Here is a 23851-nt window from a genome sequence, read left to right as displayed (position 1 = left end):
TCGAAGATGTCAAAGCCTGTTTGGAAGCTACATCTGTCTCTGTTCTAGCCTTCGTGGAAACTTTGAAACTAGGCAAGAGCAGCCCAGCCTGAGTGGTTTTCTAAATGAGGAGCTAAGAGTTAATAAGACAACCTCTTATCTTTTCAAATACACGCGCACACACTTCTCTGCCTTTAAATACGGGGCTGCCTGGCAGATAAAACCAATAGTCTCTCTCTGGTTACTCCCTGTTGTACTGGGTCCTCCCCATCACACCTGGAAGTAGTGGAAAGGTGGGGAGCAGTGGAGGATAGAGAAACAGCTTCTCTTAGCCCTCAAGAGCTAATCTGAGATGGTAAACAGAGACTGCGTGGGCAGAAAGCGAGGTCCACTCACCCTGATTTTTATTAAATCAGGACAGGGCTGCTCATGGATTGGCGTGTGTGTTACAGCTACTGTACTCTATGAAAATGTCACTCTCTCATCATTAGCACAGGCCACTCTCTTGAAAACCCTGGACAGCCTCTACTTTCTGTTGACAGACTACGGAAACTAGGATAGGAAGCCACCCAGATGATGGAACCCAGTGCCTTAACACAGGGCTACGTCCCTGCCCGGCCAGTTCTTGCCCATCCATCTCACAGGACGTGCTAGACAGGCTGCGTGAGACAAAGTGAGAGGCTTCCTGCAGATCCAGGTCACAGATGGGGGAGGGGAGACCAACCAGCCACCTTCCTCCTGCTCTTCCTGAATTCCATGTAAATGAGATGGTGACTTCCCAGTCAGACTTCAAAGAACCCAATATGTGTATTCCCTGCCTAATTCAACCATTTTCATGCCAAGATTGTCTACACACAAACATTAGCTTTTCCGGGGGAGGGGAGGGACAAAAGTTGAATCTAAGTTACCATTTCTAAGACAACTGGTCAGCAGCAATTGGGTAGCCACGAGCTGTTAAACATCGTCCCCTTGGGCGCAGAGCCCGAGAGTCCCAGCTGAGCACAGTTTAGTACCAGCTGAATAATATTTGGGTTAAAGCAGCCACCACTACCCTGTGGAGAAGAGGTGCCACGTCAGATCTGGGGCCAAACGGCCACTGCCAGCCTCACTTTCAGCACGACTGCAATGTCCCCTGGAGACACCACTTTTCTTCAGCGTGGAGCCCAGCGGCCGGTGCTCAGCACACAGGTGGATACTGTGCTTCCCCACCGGCCACCAGCCCTTGTGTCCTTGATCGTGACAGGACTGAGGGCCATCCCCTGGGGGGCCTCAGGCAAGTCAGGGAGCTCAAAGGAGCTTCTAGAGAGAAAGGCCAGAGCAGGGCCACAGTCATCCTTTGGTGACAAATAGGGACAGTCCAACATCTGCCCTTGAGGAACCAGGAAGCAGAGGCTCCAGAGCCCTAAAGCCAGGGAACCAGAGCCACCGGGCTCTCCCCGGAGCTGGTGGCTGGGGCCGTCCACCCCGGGGGCCCCGCGCCCGCCCTCCCCTCTTCTCACCGCCGCCTGGCTGGGCTGTGCAGCAGGAGCGCGGCCTCACTCCGAGACGGGCAGCATGTTCTGGCTGTGAGGGTCGCCCGTGAGGCCCGAGGAGTGGATGGCGCGTCTGTTGAGGACCCTGTTCAGAATCTCCTTGCAGCTCTTGCGGTACTGGTGGCGCAGTAAGGAGTACACGAAGGGGTCGGACGCCGCCTTGCAGTAGGCCAAGCACTTGGACAGCACACCCCAGTGGGAGCCGATGGGCGCCGCGGAGAAGAGCTCCACCAGCCTGCGGAGAGACGGGGAGGCCGTTACTGCGGGCACAGCCGGCACCGCCCGGGGCGCACCGGGGCTCCAGTGTGCGCCCCTGCGGACCACTGTTTCCTGTCTCCTCGAGTAGCAGTGACAGCGGTAACTATGCCAGTATCAATGACGACGGTGAACATTCGTCAGGCACTTACTTTACTCTCAGTACTGTGTTAACTAAACACGTTCCACATGTGATCTCGTTGAGCCCTGGGGGATGTGATCATCTCCGTTTGATTAATACATGTGAAGAAATAGATGTCCCAGGAGGTTAAATAATTTGCCCAAGGTCACATGGTCAGTAAATTGTAAAGGCAGGATGTGAACCCTGGTCTGTCTGACCCTGAAACCCAAGTGTAACTGGGCTGACAGCTGATGGCTATTCTGGCTTCGGGCTCCAGCTCTGCTACCGACCTGCAGTGTGACCTTGGGCAAGTCTTTTCGTGCCTTGGACCCGTGTGTCTTATATGAAAAGCAACAAGGTGGGATAAGATAATCTCGAAGATCTTTTCAACTGGGAGAGTCGGGTCCCACTCTTTCTTTCAAATCCTGACTCTGCCTTCCTACGGAGGGTGCGAGGGAGAAAGGGCTGAGAGTGATTCTGAAAACATTCTGCAAAGCTCCGAGTGTGTCTTGTGTCAGGAAAGAATCTGCGGGCCAGGAAGGCCTCTCCCAGGTTTGGGATTCTGGTGGTCTTTGACAATGGCCGCAGTCAGGGTACCCTAAGGGACTCCCATTCCCGGGGGGAGGGGCAAGGGAAGACACACCCTCGGGTCTAAGGCGCAGGGTTCTGAGAGTCCTGGGACCCTGGAACGACACCATCCGAGGGTGCTGATGCCAGGTTGTGAGGTCAGGAAAAGCCTTGCACTGTGTCAGTGGAATCCTCCTCCCCTCCCCCCGCCAAATCAAGCCTCTTATTCTCCTCTCTCAAGTGTGTCCAGCAGCCTTGGCTGTATTTGGACATTAGCCAGCATGAACATAAGGTAGAAAAGACCCACAGAGCGGGGCGGGAGCTTGGAGATCATAAATCACCCCCTCCCCACCCACTGTCATATTCGGAAATTGAGGCCCAGAGAGGGGGAGGGGCGGCCCAGCATCACACAGCAAGTCAGAGGCTGAGCCAGGTGCAGCACCTGTACCCGACGCTGACTGGGGGGTCTGGGACCTGTCTTCTACCTGGGGTACCTGCAGATGGAAGGCAGTGGTGGCTCTCAGCTTGGTGGGTTGCCCGGGCGAGGACCTGGGTATAGAAAGAACTGAGAACTGGAACTTTGTGCTGCCAACATCTGCTTGTTTTTCTGGAGCCTTCTCTGGGCGGAGGTTGTGAGGACAGGCTGCAGAGTCAGCGAAGGAGAAAGCGGGGCTGTGGTCCTCCACTGACCTGCCCCTTTCCAGAACAGACCCTCGCGAGTCCACTTGAGGCTCCTCCATTCGGCTTCCCATGTTCGGCACCCCTGCCCGCCCCTGCCCTCTGACCCCGTGGGGGACTGTGGCTATGTTTCCCCTCATGTCCTTGGGAGCCCGACTGGGGATGAGCTGTTAGCATTTAGGAAATCTGTACTTTTCAGAAAACTATTTTGAGAAGTGATGAATAAATATAAAGGGACAAAATCCTGAATATAGAATTCACACCTAATAATAAGAATGAAATAGCTGAATGCCAACACATTGTTGCTATGCAGTGCCAACTTGCTTTTCCAAAAGCTTTTCTTTTGTACATTGCTAAATTCAGTCGGTGTTTTGGCTCTCCCAAAAGGATTTATTAAAAGAACCAAATAGCATCAAACCGTCCAGCAAGATCAAAATTATTATTTGCAGGTTCTATAAATTTCATAGAATGAAATTACTCAGAGCAACTTAAAATTTCACCATTTAGATAATGAAGAGGTAAAATCTATTGCATTTGCTTCTCAGAGATTTTATGTAAAGTCTGAACTCTCCACCTGCTCAGTAATATAATTCCTAGTTGAGTGTCTCCTTTGGGCAAGCACTTGTGTGCATGCTCTCTAATCTCACAATCATCCTGCAGTGTACTGTTATTCCCATTTTACAGATGAGGAAATTGAGGCTCAGAGAGGTTGAGCAGCAAGCCAAGGACTCCGACGTGGAAACTCAGCTCCATCTAACTGCAGTCCAAGTCCTGGCTAGTGGCCGTGCTGGGATTGGATGTCTCAGATTGGATGAGATGAGCTCTGGGGTCCCTTCCGGCTCCAAGAACCCCTGTTCCATGAGGTCATGATATGCAACCTTTGGTCACTCGCCCCTCCCCACAGTGCACATGACAACTGTTGCTTTGAAAAGCCAGTGTCTGGCCTTTGTCAGGGTCTCCAAGCAAAGAGACGCTTTGGGTGAGTACAGGCCTGGACACTGCTCCCCCGGCCACCAGCCAGGGGGAGGCTGGATGCCCCTTTCGTGCCCAGATGCGGCTGGCTGAGCCACCTGCTGCTTCCCTGTGCACAGGGATACCCCTGTGCCAGCCGGGACTGGCTTAGCTCCAACCTAGCTGTGACAGAGCCAAGTCCCCATTCGTCTGAGTGCCCAAGAAGAGGCAAGAAGAGAGAGACGAGAAGACATTGTCACAACTTCTCCTTTCAAACCCCAGATCTGGGCAGGCATTTGGATGACCACAAGGTCCCTTCCAGATGTGGCCTTTGAGACAGGGAGTGCCTCAGCCCATCCTCTCACACCAGGTCTAGCTCTGCTCACGCCTTCTAAAGCCGTCCCTGCCAAGAAAGGGGCATTACAGTTCTGACCAGCCACATGTCACCAGTGGGCAGAGTCGCTGTGTGCTACAAGGTGCCCGCCTGCCTGCCCTGCTCTCTCTTCTCCTCCACGTGGCTGGTTTACTCGACTCCCCCGCCCCTCCTCCAGCAGTCATAGTTAGTTGGTGGTCCCAAGGTGTGGCCAGAGGGGGCCCCTTGCAGAGCTGAAGCCTCCAGTGTGAGCCCCTTGTTGAGGGCGTTTTGGGCCCAGGTGTCACTAGAGCAGGACTTGGTTTCCTTTTGCCATGGCCCCTGTTATGGGTTGAATTGTGTCTCCCCCCAAATTCACATGTTGAAGTCCTCACCCCCAGTGCCTCAGGATGTGATCTCATTTAGAAATAAGCTTGTTGCAAATATAATTAATATAAGGTCACCATGGAGTAGGGTGGACCCCAATCCGGGCAGTGTGACGCACACCGGGGGATGCCGAAGAGGGCCACGGACACCAGAAACTCGGGGAAGGCACGGCACGACCCCCTCCAGCCTGATTGTGGACTTGTGGCCCCCAGACCTGCGAGAGACGACCTTTCTGTAGCTTAAGCCACTCTGTCGCTCGCTGTGTGGTACTTTGTCACAGCAGCCCGAGCCAATTATGTCCCCTGAAGAGCCCCGTGGGGACGCAGGAGTGGTTGTCAGGTTGTTCCGTTGCTCGGGGTGCCTGATCCCACCAAAATGCACCAAGCCCCCCGGCCATTCCTGGGGTCTATGTCGACCCAGGACCACCTGGAGGTTTGCCAAAGCATTGGCCGCCCCAGGAGCAGGGCACTGCCCCCTCCCCGCCCTCCGGGAAGCAGGGCCTGTGCCCGCCGGTCCCCACAAGCATCGATCCCTGCAGCCTGCCCCGACCTTCCATTAAGCCCCGAGGTGAATTTCCACGTATCCCTGGGATACAAACAGGAGCAGCCTCTGCCACCGGGCTCCACTCAGGGGAGACGGTCACACTTCTGTGCTCAAAGTGTGCACGTGCACGTGTCTGCCCTGACCCAGCTCCCCGCCCTCCCCCCGAAAGCCCAGAAGGGTCAGCAGGGCAGGTGGGGGTGGGAGGGGGCCGGGTCCACCTCTCGGGCATTTCAGGAGATTCTGGTGCAGTCAGCTCGGCCCTTATGGAAGTCTGGGGGCACCTGGGGTGTGGGGGGACTTGAAGAGGGGCAGGGTGGAGCTTGCTGATGCATCAGACGAAGTGCACAGAGAGGTGTGTTTTTCTGACTCAGGGTGAGACACAGCGCAGATACCAACAGACTGTGTCCCCTAGATCCTATGTGCCTACCCCCACCTCTGCACCCCTTTGCTCTGGTATTTGTCGGGGGACTCTGTCCCCGGCAGCAAGCCCCTCTGGTGTGGGCCGCTGGTGAGTCTCTGAGCGGCTGTCACAGCCAAGGGCTGACAAGGTCGGAAGCTGCCTGCCCTCGCCGCTCACCCACAGGGACATCACCTTCCCACCCAGCAGCCGGGGCAGTCCTGGGCCCTGGAGGGGGGATGGGGCACATTTGCCAGAACCCCGAGACAAGCTCTGAGACCCTAGGGAGACCAATGTCCTCGCTCTGTTCCACAGTGGGATCCCCAAGAAAAGCACGTTCCGAGTGAGAACAGGGCCAGCAGTACCAGCACCTCCCGCCGTCCCCCAGGGGCTCTGTGTCTCACTAACTGCGTCACAAGCATCATCTCGGGGCCCCAATATCTCTCTGCCTACTGTGCAGATGACGGACCCAAGGCAGCGACGTGTCAAAGTCACGCGGCCTGGATGTGGAGGAACCAGGATTTCCACCTTCCAGTGGATGCCAGCAGCCACATCCCTTCCGGGTGCCAGGCTGCCCCACAGGCCCTGGACACGGGCTCCCGTGCAGCGGTGCATTCAAGCGCCCGTCCTTTCAAGTCTCGAAGTTAAAGTGATAGGTCAGCACCCTGTCGTCACACGTTCTGCCATCGTCTCCTCTCCTGCCCTTCTCCCCCTCTCTCTCTCTGTCTCTCCCTCTCACACACACACACACACACGCACACACACACATGTTGTGCACCAAATGCAACACAGGCTACAGAACATTCCTTGGGAACCCAGCCCAGTGTCTTTCCAAGACTTCTGAAGAACCTGGTCTGCAGATTTGAACACCTGTAAGTCATAAGCTGAAGCTTTACATTTTCATGAAACATTAGAATGGAGAAGTCATCTTATTAACAGAATATTAACACTGGGGAGTCACCTGCACATTAAACCCCTTTCCTGTCTACGTGATTCCATTGCTTTGAGAAGCCACAGTAACGGTGCTGTCAGATACCCCAAAGCCTGAGTCCAGGGATTTAGGACAAGCATGATTATTTGTAAGCGTATATCACTCCAGAGATAACAGTCTTACCGATGCTTCTAGACATGTGAATTTTCATTCAGAAAATATTTATGTAGAGCTTCTGGATGAGAATCTGTTACGGACTTGCAGATCCTGCTCACATACTCTGGGAAGAGTCCTATGTGACCCAGGGCTTTGAGGACACAGCCGCTGTGAATTAGAGGTGTCAGACGCCTATTAAAAGCAAAGGTGGAGCTTTGCAAATATGTGTCCTGCTGTTGTCTTATGTGCCCCAGCACAGGTGCACGTGGCTCTTTGGTTGGTGCAGCTGGATGAACTGTCTTCCGAGAGGCATTTGCGGGCAGTCAGCACCGTGCCAACCACATCTGCCAATGGCTCTGGCTGCCAGCGCGCATGGCCTCTTGGACCCTCCTCCAGAGACACAGACTGCTGTTAGTGAGGGGATGATTCCATGCAAACCCGCCACATTGCTGGAGAAACTCACATGCCTGCTTTACTCACAGGAGCCTGGGTGTCATCTGAGTTTCCACCAAGGTACCTGTGCTTAGGCAAAGGGAGCTGGACCAAAAACCTATATGTGGAGCATCTCTGCGTTGCCACTGCCTGGTCCCCAGTGCTCAGAGATGTCATGTGGCCCAAAGGCTAAATTATAGCCTAGCAGCCTGACCCGACCTTTAACCCTTGGCCGCTCACTACCCATACATCCTTGAGCAACGCGTCTACCTCTCTAGGATTCCAGTACTTACCCTGCAGGAGAGCCGCACTAGATACGATAAGGTACGCCCTGATAGCCCCAGGTGCTCCACAGGTGTTCACTAAGCAACAGGTTATAAAAGGTTATGAAGACTTCAGGTTCTCCAATAGGAAGCTTGAGAACTTATGTGAAGACCTGAATGGTCCTTTCAAACACCTGACCCAGGAATGGGGCTTCCCTATGGGAGAAAGGTATCAGGCCGATGTGAACAGCCAGCGGCAAAGAGAAGGGAGCCCCTCCCCACCAGCGGGATCTTCTTGATCAACACAAATGACTGGCAGACGAAACCCGCTCTCCCCCTCAATATCCCAGTCTTGCCAGTTCCCAATGTTCCCAGCCACTGTCCAGAGTCCACCCATGCTCGTGACACTTATGAGGCACAAGACGTGGAAGCAGCAAGGCCGGCTGTCTGGAGACAGGCGGTTGGTGCGGAGCTGTGGGGAATATTAGTTTCTGCAATGACAGCTCAATGAGGAGTGTCAGCGACACATGAATAACTTGGCCTCGATCATCTCAGACACTGGAGCTTTCTGTTTCCAAGTGGGTCGCACTCCAGGTGCCTGCACACACACCTCCGGGAGGACAGTGGGAACCCTGATGCTCTCTACTGAGAGGAGAGGCGCAGCGGCAGGTGTCCGGGGCTGGGCACCGACTCTGGGCTGGGCAGACCAAGGCTGGAGCTGAGGCTGAGTCACTCACTGGTACTGGGCAAGGCTAGAACCTGACTGAGCCTCAGTTTCCTCATCTGTAAAATGGGGATGTTGGCTCCACGCAGAGGGTAACTGGACAGCTCTGATACAGCTGCAGGCACAGAGTAGGGGGACTCACAGGATTGAAAAATGGAGAACATTTCTGAGTTAGTTTAAGAGACAGAGCCTGTTCTTGCTTTTCTTTTCTGAATTCCCCAGGACCAGCCTGTTACCGCCTGGGTGGGTTTTGATTTTAATTTCTGTGGACAGCAAGGAGGCAGGGAACGGTGAGTAGGCACTGCCCCCAGGAGAGCTAGCCTTCCAGCAGGGAGTCCCTGGGGCTGCCCCGGGCGGGCGGCCAAGGCTGGTCTCAGGCTCTGGGTCCCCTGAGTATTCCTGGCTAACTGACCTGTGCAGCCCCTTCCCTCTCTGAGCCTCGCTTCCCCACCTGCAGAGCAGGGCTTTCATAGCTCACCCAGGCCACCTCTTAGGGGCGCTATAGGGCCCTGGGGGATAACATCTGAGCAAAACAGGAACAGCCAGAATATACTTCTTAGCTCGCATAAGCTCCACCCACAGCTGCCTCCTGGTGGCCATTAACCCTACCCAGGCCAGGAGCTCCGCACCTCAGGGACCCGACCCAGGACAGCATCCACACATCCCAGCTCAATCCACTGGCCCACCATTTCCGAGCACCTGGCAGGTTGGGAAGGCACCGCAGGGCCTGCTGTTTCCAAGATAGCCTACATTGGCCTACATTGACTTCCTTGATCCTGAGGCCCAGAATTCTCCAGGGCCCACTCCTGCTCTATTCCCAAGTCTTCTGCCTGCCCCAGGGCCACTCTCTGCAAGGGCAGCTGTGGCACAGCAGGCAGACGTGTGTCCAGGAGCAGACGCTCGCTTGGCAAGGAGCTCTGCCTCGGTGGGTAGAGGGGCCTGGGGAGGGGGTCACTCCCCGTGTGCCAGGTGCTTTAATGCCACAGCCACAGACCTGCGAAGGAGAGCAGGGGAGTGCCGGATTCTGCCAAGAACCTCAGCCCCTTTGGAGAGATGGCGGGGCTGGCGGAGAGCCCCCGAGGCTGGAAGTCCAGTGGCACCATCGACTTGCTGCGTGGCTCTGGGCAAGTATTTTACCACCCATCACCCAGTCCTGAGCTCCTCCATCAGCAGAACAAGGGTGGGGCGCAATAGAGCCATGGATCTAACACCACTGGGCATCAGAATCAGCTGAGGGGCTTTAAGACCCTCAATGCCCAGGCCCACACCGAGAAAGTCTAACTTAAATCCAGTGTGAGGTGGGCATATGGGGTTGGAGTTACAGCTCTGCAGGTGGTTCCAATGTGAAGCCAAGCTGGCGATCCCTGCACCAGGTGAGGAAGAAGACCCTGCAGCACGCATGCCTCTCCTCGTGGTGGGGGAGGTGTTCTCCATCATTCCCTGCACCCTTCCACGAACCCCAGCCGGGCCTCAGAATTGCTGTCCCTGGGTGCTCTGCGGGCCACTAGCAGTGAGTTCAGGCAGCCCGCAGGGTACAGCCAGCTCACTCTCCCTGAATGAGATGACAGATAAGGGACCCTCTGCCTCCAAAACCTATGGCTCCAGGTTTCCACGAGGAATTGTCTTCTGCAGGAAGTTAAATCCTCGACGACATTTCAGAGCAGAGTTTATCTTCAGCTTCTTCTGAGACTGGCTGTGTCGACGCTCGGAAAGCGGCTGGGAAGGACAGCGGAAGAGTCAGTCCCTGCTGGGACCGTTAGTGTCCCGACTCTGGGGTGCATGACGGGAGGCCCGCACTGTGCGAATGCCGTCGTGAGAGTGTGATTTGGTCTTTACGTGGGTTCATTTCTCCTCACAGTCAATGTGTGTTTCTCCACCTGCCTCAGAGGAAGACAGGAGAGTTTGCACTGGGCTTCCTGGAGCTGGGTGTCAGGTTAAATCCTGCCCTGCTCTGCCCACCCGGCAGTCCTGTGCCCTGGCCGTGGCAGTGCAGCTCCGATCTGATCGATCCCAGAGGGCCCCGATGTGCGATGAGTAAGCTCACAGGTGCCCATTCACCTCCTGGGAGTGTGCCCGGGGCCTCCACTGCCCTGAAGCCTGAGCATCTGGTGGGCTCTTCTTCCCACAGTCACGGGAGCGGTGGGGGGGTGGGGGGCATTGGCAAGAGGAGGAGGTTCCAACAGGGCCGTGACATCAGGGGTACCCATCAGGAGGATTGTGTGCCCTACACTCCCTTCCCTGCTGCCCTGTCCTGGGGCCCAATGTCCCCTCCCTCAGCCCTCCTGGCCCCGAGGAGGACGACACTGATGTGGCCACTCAGGCTACGTTCCCAGAGAAACTGTGACACGGAGCAGGGAGTGGACAAGGAGGAGAGGTGGAGACAGAAGCTCTGCTTAGAGTAGCTGGAATGGGGACCTCAATGGGGGTGACATGAGTGGCCAGAGGTGCAGGGAAAGCCGGGGCCAGGAGCAGGGTGTGGGCACACCGCGCCCCAGACTTCCCTGAGTGCAGACTAGCACCGGCCAACAGAGGGGCAGCCAGGCCTGGATGCACTCTGAGATTTCCTACTAGTGAAAAGAAACAGGTGAAATCAATCTGAATTATACACTTTATTTAACTTTCTCATTTAACTATGGAATCGATGTAAAAATTATAAATTGTGTATCCTTTGTCATGCTAAGTCTCCGAAATCCAGTGTGGTTTTAAACCTACAGTGCATCTCAGTTTGGATTGGCCATATTTCAAGTGCTCCGTAGCCCCCTGTGGCTGCTGGTCCCCGAGGTGGACAGCACCGCTCTAGACCTGGCTCACGTGTCCCTTCTGCTTGGACAGTCCCCTCCGCACAGCCAGGCCCTCTTGAAGCCCCAGCCAGGGGAGCTCACCCCTGCCCCAGAGCCCCTGGACCCTGAGCCTGTCCCATGACATGGTGCTCTGCCTGGGCTGGAGGACTATCGGGTCAATGTCTCCATAGGCGGGGACCCCTGGGGTCTCCCCAACCCATGCTTCCACCGCAGGGGCTCTTGAAAGCTCTGCAGAGAAGGTGCTGGAGAAATGTGTGCTGAAATGAAATGAGGGTATGTTTGCATATTTTAGGAGATTTTCTTAGGATGGCTCCTTCAAACATTCAAGAAAGCCATGGCAGGAACGGGGGGTGGGGTGGTAGCAGCAGGGACCAGGGGGGTTTCACACCCCTGTGCTTGGTACCCACGACGTTTCCTGAGTGTAGCTTTCTCTCCCTGGTAAGTTGCTGCTCATCCCCATAAAGGATGAACAGTTTCGTGAATGTGTTTAAAAACTCTAAATGCATCAGATCCATTTGGAGGGAGCATATTGACTTGTGAATCGCCCATCCACTTTACTGAAACATTATTTCCTGGGCACTATTAAAGGGAATCAAGCTGTAATCAAAAAAAGCAGAAAAGGAAAATTTTGTTGGGAAATGAAATTAAGCCAGAGAAAAATCCAATAGATAAAGTTGGCACGGTGTGACCTATCCTCCTGTGAGGGTTCACGTTCACCTCATCAGCCCGCGGCTCCTCGTCCCCTGGGGTCTGGGAGGAGGCGCCTCTCTGTGCCTTCCCTTCCTGAGGCACCTTCCCTGCTGGATCCAGTCCCCTTCAGCCACAGCCGCAGCCAGTCCCGGCGGGCTCGGTGGGTGGTGCTGTCAGTGCCGGAGGGAGGGAGGGAGGGAGGGAGGGTGAAGACCACAGACGTCATCCGCCAGGGCTGTGCCACGTGTTCCCATGGTCCATGTCCTTTAACCCTCACAACACTGCACTCCCTTCTGGAGGCCCAGAGAGGCCAGGTCACTGGTCCAAGGTCACACAGCAGGTGGGGCGGAGCTGGGGCTGGGCCCAGGGAGGCACACTCCGGAGCCATGCTGCTAACCACTCCGCCACTCCACCAACAGAGGAAGCAGCGTGCCACGAGGACACGGGAAGGCACCCTAGAGTTGGGCTGTCTGGGGGAGAGAAGAGGGGGCTGGTTGAGGGAAGCAGGTCGCGGTATCTGCAAGGCCACAGGGGCTCCTGGGAGCAGAGGACACTCTCTGGTGCTGCAGAACCTGGAGCTGCGGTGGAAGCTACGAGGAACAGGCTTCAGCTCCACATAGGGACAGACAGGAGGAGCAGGTAGCACTGTCCACGGTGCTGCTCCTCCCTGAGACGGGCACGATGCTGGTGACAGCCAGGCGGCGGCCGCCCTTCCAGGCCGGGCAGCTGAGCACGTGGGGGGAAGCTGGGGAGCTGGGCTCTGTTTTCGGTCTCTTGCTCTCTCTCACACACACACCCCCACATCCTGCACAGATCCACCTTTTCAGATTCAATGAAAACTTCCAAATCCACCTCCTAACAGAACATCAAAGTTCTTTTTTTTATTGCCAACTTTGCCAATAGTTAAGCCACTTTGGATACAAAATTGTGGCGATTTTCTTTTCCCTTCAGTGTGCAAAACTGATTGAGTGATACACTTTTTTCTTTTTTCTGGCTAGTATGTGGGGAAGCGTTGCAGCTCGAGCAGGTTGGCTTGGGAAATGCACGGCCCCAGGGCTGGGGGACTGCACCCCGGCTGGCTCGGGGGCTGGGGAGCTGGGGGAGAACATGAGAGCCTCGCAGCACCTGGCCTGACAGTGGGAGACCCCTGAGCAGTAGGACAGGTGGCCCCCCTGGCTGGGCACAGAGCTTGCTCCTTGCACCCTGTGCAGGTGGCAGGTGACTCTGCTGTGGACCACGTTCGGGCTGGGGACGCCTGGGGGCTGGGCTGTCCTGTCCTGCACTCAGAAGGCAGTAGGTGCCCAACCACTGCCCAACGCTTCCCTGTCTCTCTCCCCTTCTCCTTTCCTTTGGGGCCTCCCGGGGGTTGGGAGCCCAGGATAAGGGTCACGATGATGCGATTTGGAAACGGAGTGGGGGGGGTCTTTCACACCCTTTGGATTCTGAGTTTAATCCGAAAGAATCCGAGGCCGAAGAGGAAAAGCATGAATCTTCCTTTTCACTAACCCTGCCAAGTTCATCCTCACTCCCCGACACACCCCGCGGAGGAATGTGTGGCCGAGGGAGGCCATGACTGAGAAAGGGCGCCGGGCCCTGCTTTGCTCACCTGGTGATCACGTAGGGCGCAAAGCACACGAGGAAGGTCCCTATGAAGGTGCTGATCTTCTTGGTGGCACGCTGCCGCCTCCGCTTCTGTTCCTCCAGACACCGTTCCCGCACGCTGCGTGGGAGAGAGGGGAGAAGGTGACTGACAGGGAGGCCTGGGAAGGCAGAACGGAGCGCTGTGTCCACACACAGGCAGCGGCCTCTAGCGTGGGAACTCGGCTATGGAGCCAGAAAGACCTCAGGTCTGTAGCTGTTGACCTTGGGCAATCTGAGTGACATTGCTGAGCCTCAAGGTCATCATCTGTAATATAATCATGTACATTATATATTTCATGTATATACTTTAATATTGTATTATATGCAATCTAACAAAACACTGCAAAGGGCTGTTTTGAGAATTAAATGCATAAACATACATGCGTGAATGCATTCAATGCACAAAACACCCACAGCAACTGGCACGGTGCCCACGTCAGTGCAAATAAACATGAACTCACTGTTACGCGTGTCATTCCTGGACCACTGGCTATGCTCCCACTGTGCCGCACTCTCTAAGTAGCGTCTCTACCTCTTTACCACGATCGATCCTGCCAGGTGCATGTAAACCGCCAGGTGGGTTTTTACCAGCGTGGCTTACAATGAAAACTGCGCTCTGGGGTTGGCATGATCCGCTGGCTGGCGAGTGGAGGCAGGATGCGGACCTGCGTGTGGGACTCGAAGCTGGTCCTTCTCACCGGGGGCAGCCTGGACTGTGCGTGTGGTGTGTGGGCTGGCTCCCTCTCCTCCACATCCTCAGCCCTGCTTCTTCCATCCCAAAGCCTCACCCCTGCCTGGGGCTACAGACGTCACATGCTGCGGTCACTGAAGCAGGAGTCACGTGATCCCTCCGGAGCCCACGCTTGAGGGAGCTAAGAAAGTCCCAAGTCCCCATGGAATCGGGACACAGCTCCTAGGGTGGGATCGGGAGCCGTCTGTGCTTCTAACCACACCCTCTCGCTGACACCAACGCCTCTAACCACACCTGTTCCTGCTCCACTCTGCTCCGGGGCCCTTCTAGAGGCTCCGAGTGCCCAGGGAGGAAGACAGCAGACACAGCTGCCCAGGAAGCGAAGGCCGCCGCTTGGCAGAGGCAGGCCTGCACGGCAGACACCTGGCTCCCAAACCAGGCTGGTCTGTTCAGCAACAGCAAGCGATGGGGGGAATATTCATGAGCCAGGTTATGCACGTCAGTGATGCCGGGGCAGCCTTCTCTTCCTGCCAGGGGAACCGTCATTTTAATACTTAATCAAAACTCCTCTTAATCAGATTTCCTGTCACAGATGGACAATTTCACATTAGGTGGGATTGAAGGCTCCTGAAATTCTTGCAGGATTTTTTTTCCCTCTTGACTTCTGCCTTTCCAGGAATTTAAAGAGTCAGGAACTGGAGTCAGCCTTGGTACAAACAGGTTTCATCCTGGCTGAAAATACGTTACTCATGACTAATATTACTAATTAATTTCTAAAAACTAATAACAACCCACATTTCTTGGGTCTCTAATATATGCCATGTTAGGTACTGTGATGGGGGTTGACGTTATTTATTTATTTGACACAGCATCTCTGTGAGCTGGGGACTGATATCATTGTGGTCCCCATTTTTCAGACAAGGAGAAACTTGCCCAAGATCAGTTGGTAAGTAGTGGTGGTATGGTGACCAATGTGTTCCGGTTTATCTGGGACTGTCCCTGTTTGGCACTGAAAGTCCCACATCCTGAACAGTTTTTGCAGGGACTGTCCCAGTTTTAAAAGGGAAAGTCCCACATTTGAGACTCCCCCTCTGTTCCAGGCAAAACCAGGACGGTTGGTCACCCAAGGGGACGGCAGGATCCCAACCCAGGCTGTCTGGCCCTGGAGCCTTGAGCACCACTACCAACCAGCGTGTGCCATCACTGCCTCCTGGGGAGGCGTCGTCTCACTCAGAAAATTTTAAGCATACAGCTGGGGGCATGAAGGAACCGAGGAAGGACGTTGCCTAAGGTCATAGAGCAAGAGTCAGTCTTAAATCTCCTGACTTTCCCATTACACCTGCGTTTCTGCAAAGTTTTCTACCAAAGTCCTCTGGTGCATGTGACAGGTGACGCAGGTGGGGAGGGCATAAGTCCCCACCTGGAGGTCTGGGTGCAGTGAGGTGACCACTCAACTGTCCTGGTGCTAAAACTCAAAGTTCTGCAGCCTGGGAGCCCCCTCAGTCCCAGGCAAACCAGGACAATGGTGACCCCAGGGTGCAGTGTGTTTGGCATTATTATCCACAACGGAGGCCTGTTTGTTTTAATATTAACGTATTTCCCCTAAAACTTTCAGTGCAACGATGTGAGAGGCGCTGGAGATTCAGTACATGAGCCAGGTGTCCTGAGCCAGCAGAGGACACGCCCCCTGAGGCGAGAAGGCATTCGTGGCAGCCTCTAAATACGAGTACTAAATTCATATAAATGACTCATCAACGGGAACCCAGAGTGACAGAGGCTGAGCCCTCCTCCAATTTATGACCCAACAATGTTGTCCAGTTCTCAGGTGCTTTAGAATAACCCTGGCGAGTAAAAGAACTCTGGCTTAGGCATCCTACTCCCAATTCTGCCCTCATAGCTGTGTGGCCTCGGGGAAGTCACTTAACCTCTCTGAATTTGGTTCCTCATTTATCCAAGAGGGATCATAATATTTATAACTAGAGCTACCATTCATTGCAGTGACAGACACTTTTCAGAGACAGACACGAATCATCAGCTGTAGTCCCTTAAGGAATGAGGAGCTTCCTTGGGTCCCCCCGAGTGGGGACTGGGGTCCCTGCTGAGGGGCTGAGGACACAGCTCTCTCCCCAGAAGCAGCAGCCTCCTCACACCTGCCACAGCAGCTAATCCCTCCCTGAAAACAAGGCCCTGAGGAATATCTAAAAGCACAGGTTGGTGAGAGCTTGGCAGGTCTTAAGAAAAAATGAACAGGAACATTTCGGTGGCTCTGAAGGAATGAAATGGACAGGGTGCAAGCTAGGACGGCCAGTGGCCCCCTGCACTGTAACCTCTGTGGGGCATTCATTGCACCTGCCCCTGTGAGGCTTTGCGTAGCAGGAGAGGTTAAATGGCGAGCACTCTGCAGACCCATTGTTTCTTTGGATCACCACAGTCCTAAACTGAACGTCCTATGCCCAGAAAATACCAAATAAATGTGTGTTGTAGGAGTTAATAAACACCCCTTTAAAAACATCTTAGGAAAATTAAGATTTAATCATTCTCTTAAATGCTGCTTTTCTAAAGAGATGATAGTAAGCTGGAAATCTACTCTAAGATGTGTATATTTTTTAACATGAGCCTTAAAACCTCTGAGTCTATCACACAAAGAAGGACAGTCCGTGGAGGTGAAGCCGTGAGAATGTCTGCTGGCCTGGCCTCCCTTCCTGGCTAATAGCCTAGTGGGCAGGCGTGGTGGGCCACAGCCAGACTTCTAGGTCCAAATCTAGGCACGATCGCTTAGTCGCTGTGTAGCCTTTGGCAAGTTACACGGCCGCCCTGTGCATCACGTTCATCGCAGGGTCGTACTGAGATGAACAGAGCTGACATACAAAAAGCACCGAGGACAGTGTGTGACTCAGAGTAAGCACTCAATAAATGCTAACCATTATTATTATTCACTCAGCATGCATTTATTAAACGAGTACTATGTTCCAGTATTGCCTTGAAGTCCAAAACAACAGAGTTCCGTCCCCTGCAAAAACCTCTTCCTGCCCCATGCACTATGAGAGAGACAGCTGTTACCAGACTGCGTCAGAGGAGCAGGAAGAGTAAACTGGAGTCAGGAGGGCTGAGATGAAGCCCTGACTCTTGTACTGGCTCTGTGACCCTCTGTGGGCCTTCAGGCACCTGGGGGACACTGGACCTTAACAGCAGCTGGCATGCCACGGACACAGAGGATGTTTGCAGGGTGGATGCTGCACCTGGGATTTGTACCCATGTGGCCTGGTCATGTCTCTGCTCTGGGACAGACCAGCTAGACTCCACAGCCACATATAGTATGAAAGGTCTGCACATGCACTCACCCCAGCTCACAGATGGGGAAACTGAGGCTCAAAGAAGAGAGGGACTTGACCACCCAGACAGTGGGGTGCAGAGGAGCTAGCACCCAGTCATTGACTCCCAGCCTGCTGCTCCTGGTTGGGAGCCTCATTGCTCCTTCCCTGATCTCCCCTGCCGGGAGCTCTCCTGCTTTCCACCTGAGAAGAGGGAGGCGGCAGGAGGTGTGCAAGGCGGGGCTGTCCCTAGGCTCTGAGGGAAGCAGCACAGCCCCCTCTCTTATTAAGATTATTGTTTAAGCACAGTACAAGAGCAGCTCACCTGCTCCCCAAACACCACATTGGAAAACTGCTTTGCACTTGCTGTCATTCCCCCGGCCCCGCCCCACCAAGGCTTTGCAAAACTGAGCTCCTTGAAAACTTACAGCCCTGTGAGCTGCTATTTTACTTATTTGCAGATGAGAACACTGAGGAGCCAGAAAGGTATATGACATGCCCAAAATTACACAGTGAGTTGGGGACACAACCAGGCCTTATCCCAGGTCTCCTGACTGAGTTCTGTGGTGGTTCCCCTGCCTCCCATAGAATCACTGGGTGATGAGCGTTCTCAAACATCCCTGGGGGTGGCACCTGGAGTCCTTGACTCTCAGGCAGACTCTGTGGTACAGAGGGTGAGAGGCCCAAAGCTGCCCCAAGAAAACCTGGCCAGGTGAGTTCAGCCAGAGTGCGCTCCTGTGTGCTGGTGGGGTGGGAGGCAGTTCCCAAGGCTGGGACAGGGCAGCTTCCTTGAGACAAAAGAAGACAGGCTCTCCAGCACCGTGCATGTGGGGTGGAAGAGAAGACCCCAGTGGGCTTCAGGTGCACAGGGCAAAGGGGATGGCGAATTCTGGGAACATCTGAAAAGTCAATGAACAAGGTGATCTCAGCTGAAACCTCCCAGGCACAGCCAGCTCCCTGCCCTCTGTGAGGGGTCAGCATCCGGAATGATCTCTAGGTGACTGCAGTCCACCCAGAGCCCATGCTCCAAGTACTCAGGGGACCCGGATTTCTTTTCTGGTTTTTAAGGCAAGAGAACAAGGTGACGAGGGTGGGTCAGGACAGTGGTGTGAACAGTCCTGTCCTGAAATCCAGTGAGGGGGGTCCCTGCCCTGGGCCCTGCACAGAAAGGGGCCCAGACCTCTCCCCACGAAATGAAGAGTTCATAGGGCTAAGGGGTGTGCCCACCCAAAGCCCCTAACTTCCATTCCAGTTCAAGTTGTAAGTGCCTGGAACACAGGATTCTTTGCTCAAATGCCCTCATCCTGCTACCAAAACGTGTGCAGGCGTCTCCCCTGGCCCCACACTCTGAGGGTGGAATATGCCACCTGTGCTCGCGGCTCTGGGCCTGAGGGGTGGTGTCTGTGAGCAGCATGTGCATGGAGAGTGGATGCACAACTGCAGTGTGCACCTCGTGCAGGGGAGGCTTGCACGCTGTGTGGTCAGGGCTGGGTGGCGAGGCAGGTGGGCCAGCGCAGCAGTCCCCGCATGCCCGAGGCTGACTCCCAAAGAGCCCGAGAATTCTGAATTTGAACCCAGCCTTGCAGGTCATTATAAAGGTATATTTGCCGAGGCAGGAGGGTAGAACATATTTAATAGTTTTTGAGCTTAATGTAGAACTAAATATCTAGGTCTGGTTTGTGAGCCTCCATTTGCTCTATTGCTCCATCCCTAAACTTAGGGGCAGACCTGGGCGTGAGAATCGGCTTGAGCCACTTTCCAGATCTGTTGGATTAGGCAAGGGCCGCTCTTCCCTGGTCTCCCAATTCCCTCACGTGTAAAGTCAAGGGCACAGTGAAGCTCCCATCTGCTACGCCACAATTCCGACACCCTCCAGAGTCGGCACTCAGCCAACGCCCACGGACATTGTTCCCGGGACGTCACGGAGACACTGGGAGGTCTGGCAGAGCTGCACGGGTCCCCAGAGGAAGCTCCAGTGAGGCTGGGCATGACTTCCATGTTGCGTCATTTTCATTAACACTCTGCTTCTGTTAAACCACTAACCCAGCTGGTGAGCAGCAACCTCAGCGAGACGGGGGAGCACAGGGCCCTGCCTCCCTGCCCTGGCGCCCACCTGCTCCGCCCCGACTGGCAGCCCCAGAGAGGGCCTGGCTATCATTGGTCCCGCGTGTGATTTGGGAGGACCGAACGTGTGCACGGAGCAGGTGGAGGACCAGGTGTGTAACAGCTATGAGAACCTCCAAACTGCTCCAGAAACGTAGTAACCCAAGAAAGCACCAAGAAAGGCAGGCATGAGGAACGCTGCTCAGGGTCACAGACTCAATTAAGAAGAGAGGCTCCTTGACGTTTGGGAGGTGGCTGAAACGAAGGGATGAGGCCTGCTACACACCACATTGCACATCCTGCAGGAAGAGCAGACACCAACAGAGAGCGTCCTGACAAATGCCACCTGGATCTCCAAAACAGGTCCCTTTTAATTAAGTCCCAGGAGGCCATCAGTGTGGTGGCTGATAAAATTGTCAGTGAGCAAAGACTCCACCTGCTTCCTGGCTGTCCGGAGGGACAAGCTGGCTTCCGCTGCCCCAGGACCAGCACTGCTGAGTCCCGCGGGCTCTCAGTACTAGACAGCCAGGGGGCTTAGTACCCGAGGCTGGGGGCACCAGGGAAGCCCCCGAGCGAGCTCTGCACTTGCTCATTTGTGGGGAGGAAGAGTTTGGAGCTGCCACGATAGAAGTCGGTGGACTGGCTGTCCCTCCTGTGTGGCCAATCCTCCCCACTCGGCGGGGACGAGCCCCTCAGAGAAGGGCAAGTTTGTGTTCACTGAAGGGGGAGTGCTGTAACACTGGCCACTATTCTACAACCTCAGGGAGCTCTAGCCACGGCAGCCCCTGCCCCAGAAGCCTTTCCTCTCTCCAGTGAGACTGCCTGGAGGCCCCCGGGGCATGGGGAGCAGGGGCTCCCCAAAGCAGCCTGAGGCTGAGAAGAGGTCAGTGTCCCCCCAGAGGCGGAGGGAAGGAGACTGGAGGTGAGCTGAGCAGCTGCCTCTGCTCCTGAGACCCCAGGACTCCCTCCTGGCATCTGTCCTGGAGTCAGCGAGAGGAATTTGCAAGAGTAGAGCCAGTCCTACACCCCAAAGGGGCTGAGAAGGAACACAGCCCCTCCTTTTCTGGAAGTTGGAGGAAGAGCAGGGATGAGGTTTGTACTGGTCCCAGCTCAACCTTCCTCCAATGTTAGACTCACGGTAAGAGGGCCCACTGCAGGAATCACTGAAGTCCTGGGAGTTAGTGACACCGCCCTGCACCTTCTAAGAGCAGCCCCAGCCCAAGTCCTAGGGATGCACCCTCCAAAGGGAGACCTGCCACCCCTGGGTGATGGGAAGGGGAATAGCTCTGTAACTGTGGCTGCAAATATTTCCTTGAAAGACAAGGAACCACGCACAGATACGTGCAGTGAGAGCTGATGCATGTCTTTGTGCCAGAGTGTAGGCATGCCACTCTGACACACCTGTGTACCCGTGTACCTGTGGCCAGCTGTCTGGTACACATGCAGGTCATACATGAACGCATGAGATTGTGTGTGGAGCTCCCACACTTACACGCCCTGGTGCTCTCAGTCATTCACATGTACATTTTGTATGTGATTCTGTGGGGAAGATTCTGTGGCTAGAAGGTTGGTCTAGTGTGTGGTCAGGAAAGGCTGTTCAGCGGGGGACAATGAACACATGCACGCACGCCCTTCTACATCAGGACAGTGAAGTTCAAGCACTGCTTGTTATTGATCACAGGCAGGAAAAACTCAGAACTGAAGGAGCCCTTGCTTTATCTGACACCTCCAGTCTGTCCCCTTCAGTCCTGGAGGGGGACATACACACCCTAGCAATGCACCGAGCTCTCTCCTCCACCCCAGGCTCCCTGGATTCCCAGGGTTCTACTCACATGGAAGGCCCTAGCCTCTCCTGCGGGTGCTCTGGGCTTGCCTTGCCTTCCATACTGTGTGGACCAGTGCCCCTCATCTAGAGCCCCAGGTGACAGAGGGGAGCCTGCCCTTCCCTGGGACAACAGGATATAAAATAGCAAAGTCCACAGAGACACCAAGAGCCATTTCCCTCCTCACTTTCCTGTTCTCCTGAGGAAGGCCGAGGTGAGCTCAGGACAGCTCAGCTAAGAGTCCCCTCCTTCTCTTCCTGAGAGGCTCCTGCAGACAACAGGGGTTCACAGCAGGGGTTCCCAGCAGGTGCTCATGCTCCGCCTCCAACTGCCTTCCTGAGGAGCAGCAGACGGTAGGAGGATGGAGGTGGGGGAGGTGGGGACAGGTTTAGTTACAGGAGCCTCACGGTGATGCTCCTGCAGGGTTTCCTGGGCACCAATGTGAGAGACACTGGGCAGTGCTGTCTGGGGCGGGCAGAGACGCCTGACCTCTGCAGCCTACCACAGGGGAAGGGACAGCCTGAGTCCATCTGGATTCACACTCACATGGTCAAGAGAGGCAGTGACAGACACCAGAGAACAGACCCGGGAAGCAGCAGCTGTGGTTTGACCAGCTCTTAAGGAGCACCGGAAGCATCAAGGCCACCCTCTCATCGAACCCTGATCAAATCTTTCAAAGGTCTTAAACAGTGAACAAGAACCACACTGCCTTCCCACATCCAGTTTAAATGGAAAACTATAAACACAAAATGAGTATAAGGAAGCCCAAAGTTGAGACTCCCTGTGACTTATACCCTGAGCTTAGATGGTTTTGTCCACATTTCCAGTGGCCTTGCTTTGCTGATGCTCTTAAGGACCCACTTAAGCCCCACGGCCATGGCCACTCTCCCCTTCTTCTTCCCGAGAGGAAACAGGCTGAGTGGAAAGGAACTTGCCCAAGGCCGAACACTGAGGCGGGGTCCTCCCACTCCCATGCCCACGCCCATGCTTCCTGCCACCTCACAGCGTCTCCCTCGACCTTCCCTGAGCCCTCACTCAGGGCTCCCATCACCCAGGGCTCCCCTCACCTGGGGTGGATGTCCACGAGCAGCACGAGCGTTTGCATGGTGATCACGTCGATGCGCTTGCAGTGGAAACGGGCCACCTTGAGCACCTTGAGGTACGTGCAGCAGAGCACTACGAAGGACAGCAGGAAGCTGAGTGCGTGGAAAGCGCCGGTGAAGACAGCGAAGCGCAGGCGCTCGTCGGGCCTCCGGCTGCACAGCGTGCACGAGGCGTACAGCTGGTGGAAGCCCAGCCACGACAGGGCTAGCGCGGCGGCGGGGAAGGTGAGCGCGTGGAGCCACGTGTAGACCACCATGAGCGCGGCGTCGCGGAGGCGCATCTTGGCCCGGTAGCTCAGCGGGAAGACCACGGCCACCCAGCGGTCAATGCTGAGCGCGGCCATGCTGAGCATGGAGTTGGCCGCCAGGAAGGTGTCGAGGAAGGCGGCCAGGCGGCACAGACGGTCGCCGGCCGGCTGCCGCTGCGCCACGACGCCGGCCAGCGTGAGCGGCATGTTGACCACGGTGCACAGCAGGTTGCCGCACGTGAGGTTCAGGGTGAAGAGCGCCGGCGCCTGGCGACGGATGTCGGCGCTATGCAGCAGGCACAGCAGCACCAGCGCGTTGGACAGCAACGAGACTCCCATCGTGCCCACCAGCAGCCCCGCCAGGCCTGCGTCCCAGGAGTTCATGGTGCGCGCCCCCCGCCGGCGCTCAGGGCCCGAAACCGGCGGCCGGCTCAGCCCCTCGGAGCCGCCGCACGGCGCCCCCCGGTCCCCGTCGCCATGGTCCCCGGGGGCGCGTGGCTGACCGGAGCCCCGGCCACCTCCTGGGCAGGCACCTGGTCGCGCAGCCGCCCCTGAGCCCCGCAGCACCTCTCCGGCCGGCGCTGGAATGCCCGGAGCGCCCGAGCCGGGAGCGCCCTCGGGTCCTGGAGTGCGGGCACCGGTGGCCTCAGCGCTGTCTCAGCCGGTGCTTCCTCCCGCCCTCACCCCATCCCTCCAAGCTCCGGCTGTCTCTGATCGGCTCTGCGCGCCCGCTCTCCGCTCTCCGGCTTTCTCTCTCCCTCTCTCCGCTCAGGCTTGCTCTCCCTCTGCTCTCCCCTCCACCTCTCTCCCTCTCCCCGCCCCCCCGCGCTGTTCTCTCCGTCTGTCTCTCCCACCCCCAATTCTCTCCTCCCCTCTTGTTCTTCCCCCTCCTCTTCTCTCTTTCTCTCTCTCCGGAATCTGGCTGCTTCTATCACAGAAATCCCCACTGATACGTGCGCGCGTGCACACACACACAGACTGGCGCGCGCGCACAAACACACACACACACACACACACGCACTCTCACTCTCACATACTCGAAGGGAACCAGCCCTGAAGGCTCCCCTGCGGTGCAGGGTGATTGGCTCCCTGTGGCTCCCCTCCCCAGTGCCTGTCAAAGACAGGCTGAGTCAAGGAAACCTCTGAGGAAAGGAAGGGATGCCTGGGCACCT

General features: G+C 55.8%; 1 protein-coding gene across 1 annotated transcript; it reads right to left on the bottom strand.

The window, feature by feature from the left end:
- Window positions 1-1514: 1514 nt before the first annotated feature.
- Window positions 1515-23063, bottom strand: GPR26 (G protein-coupled receptor 26). The gene is made up of 3 exons (XM_069460998.1): window positions 22396-23063; window positions 13366-13479; window positions 1515-1746 (listed from the first exon to the last, which is right to left on the bottom strand). The coding sequence occupies exons 1-3, from the start codon at window positions 23061-23063 to the stop codon at window positions 1515-1517; spliced, it is 1014 nt and encodes a 337-aa protein (XP_069317099.1).
- Between the last annotated feature and the right edge of the window lie 788 nt (window positions 23064-23851).

Source organism: Eulemur rufifrons, chromosome 28 (genome assembly GCF_041146395.1).
Source record: "Eulemur rufifrons isolate Redbay chromosome 28, OSU_ERuf_1, whole genome shotgun sequence".
Lineage (NCBI taxonomy): Eukaryota > Metazoa > Chordata > Mammalia > Primates > Lemuridae > Eulemur > Eulemur rufifrons.
This window is presented reverse-complemented; position numbering and strand designations above follow the sequence as displayed.

What these genes read in the sequence shown, in the direction of transcription:
- GPR26 (XM_069460998.1), bottom strand. Translation starts at nt 23,063, where the DNA reads ATGAACTCCTGGGACGCAGGCCTGGCGGGGCTGCTGGTGGGCACGATG. An exon ending in CTCGTGGACATCCACCCCAG is followed by an intron (nt 13,480 to 22,395) that starts GTGAGGGGAGCC and finishes TCTCCCACGCAG; the next exon opens with CGTGCGGGAACGGTGTCTGG. An exon ending in GCGCCCTACGTGATCACCAG is followed by an intron (nt 1,747 to 13,365) that starts GTGAGCAAAGCA and finishes GTCTCTCCGCAG; the next exon opens with GCTGGTGGAGCTCTTCTCCG.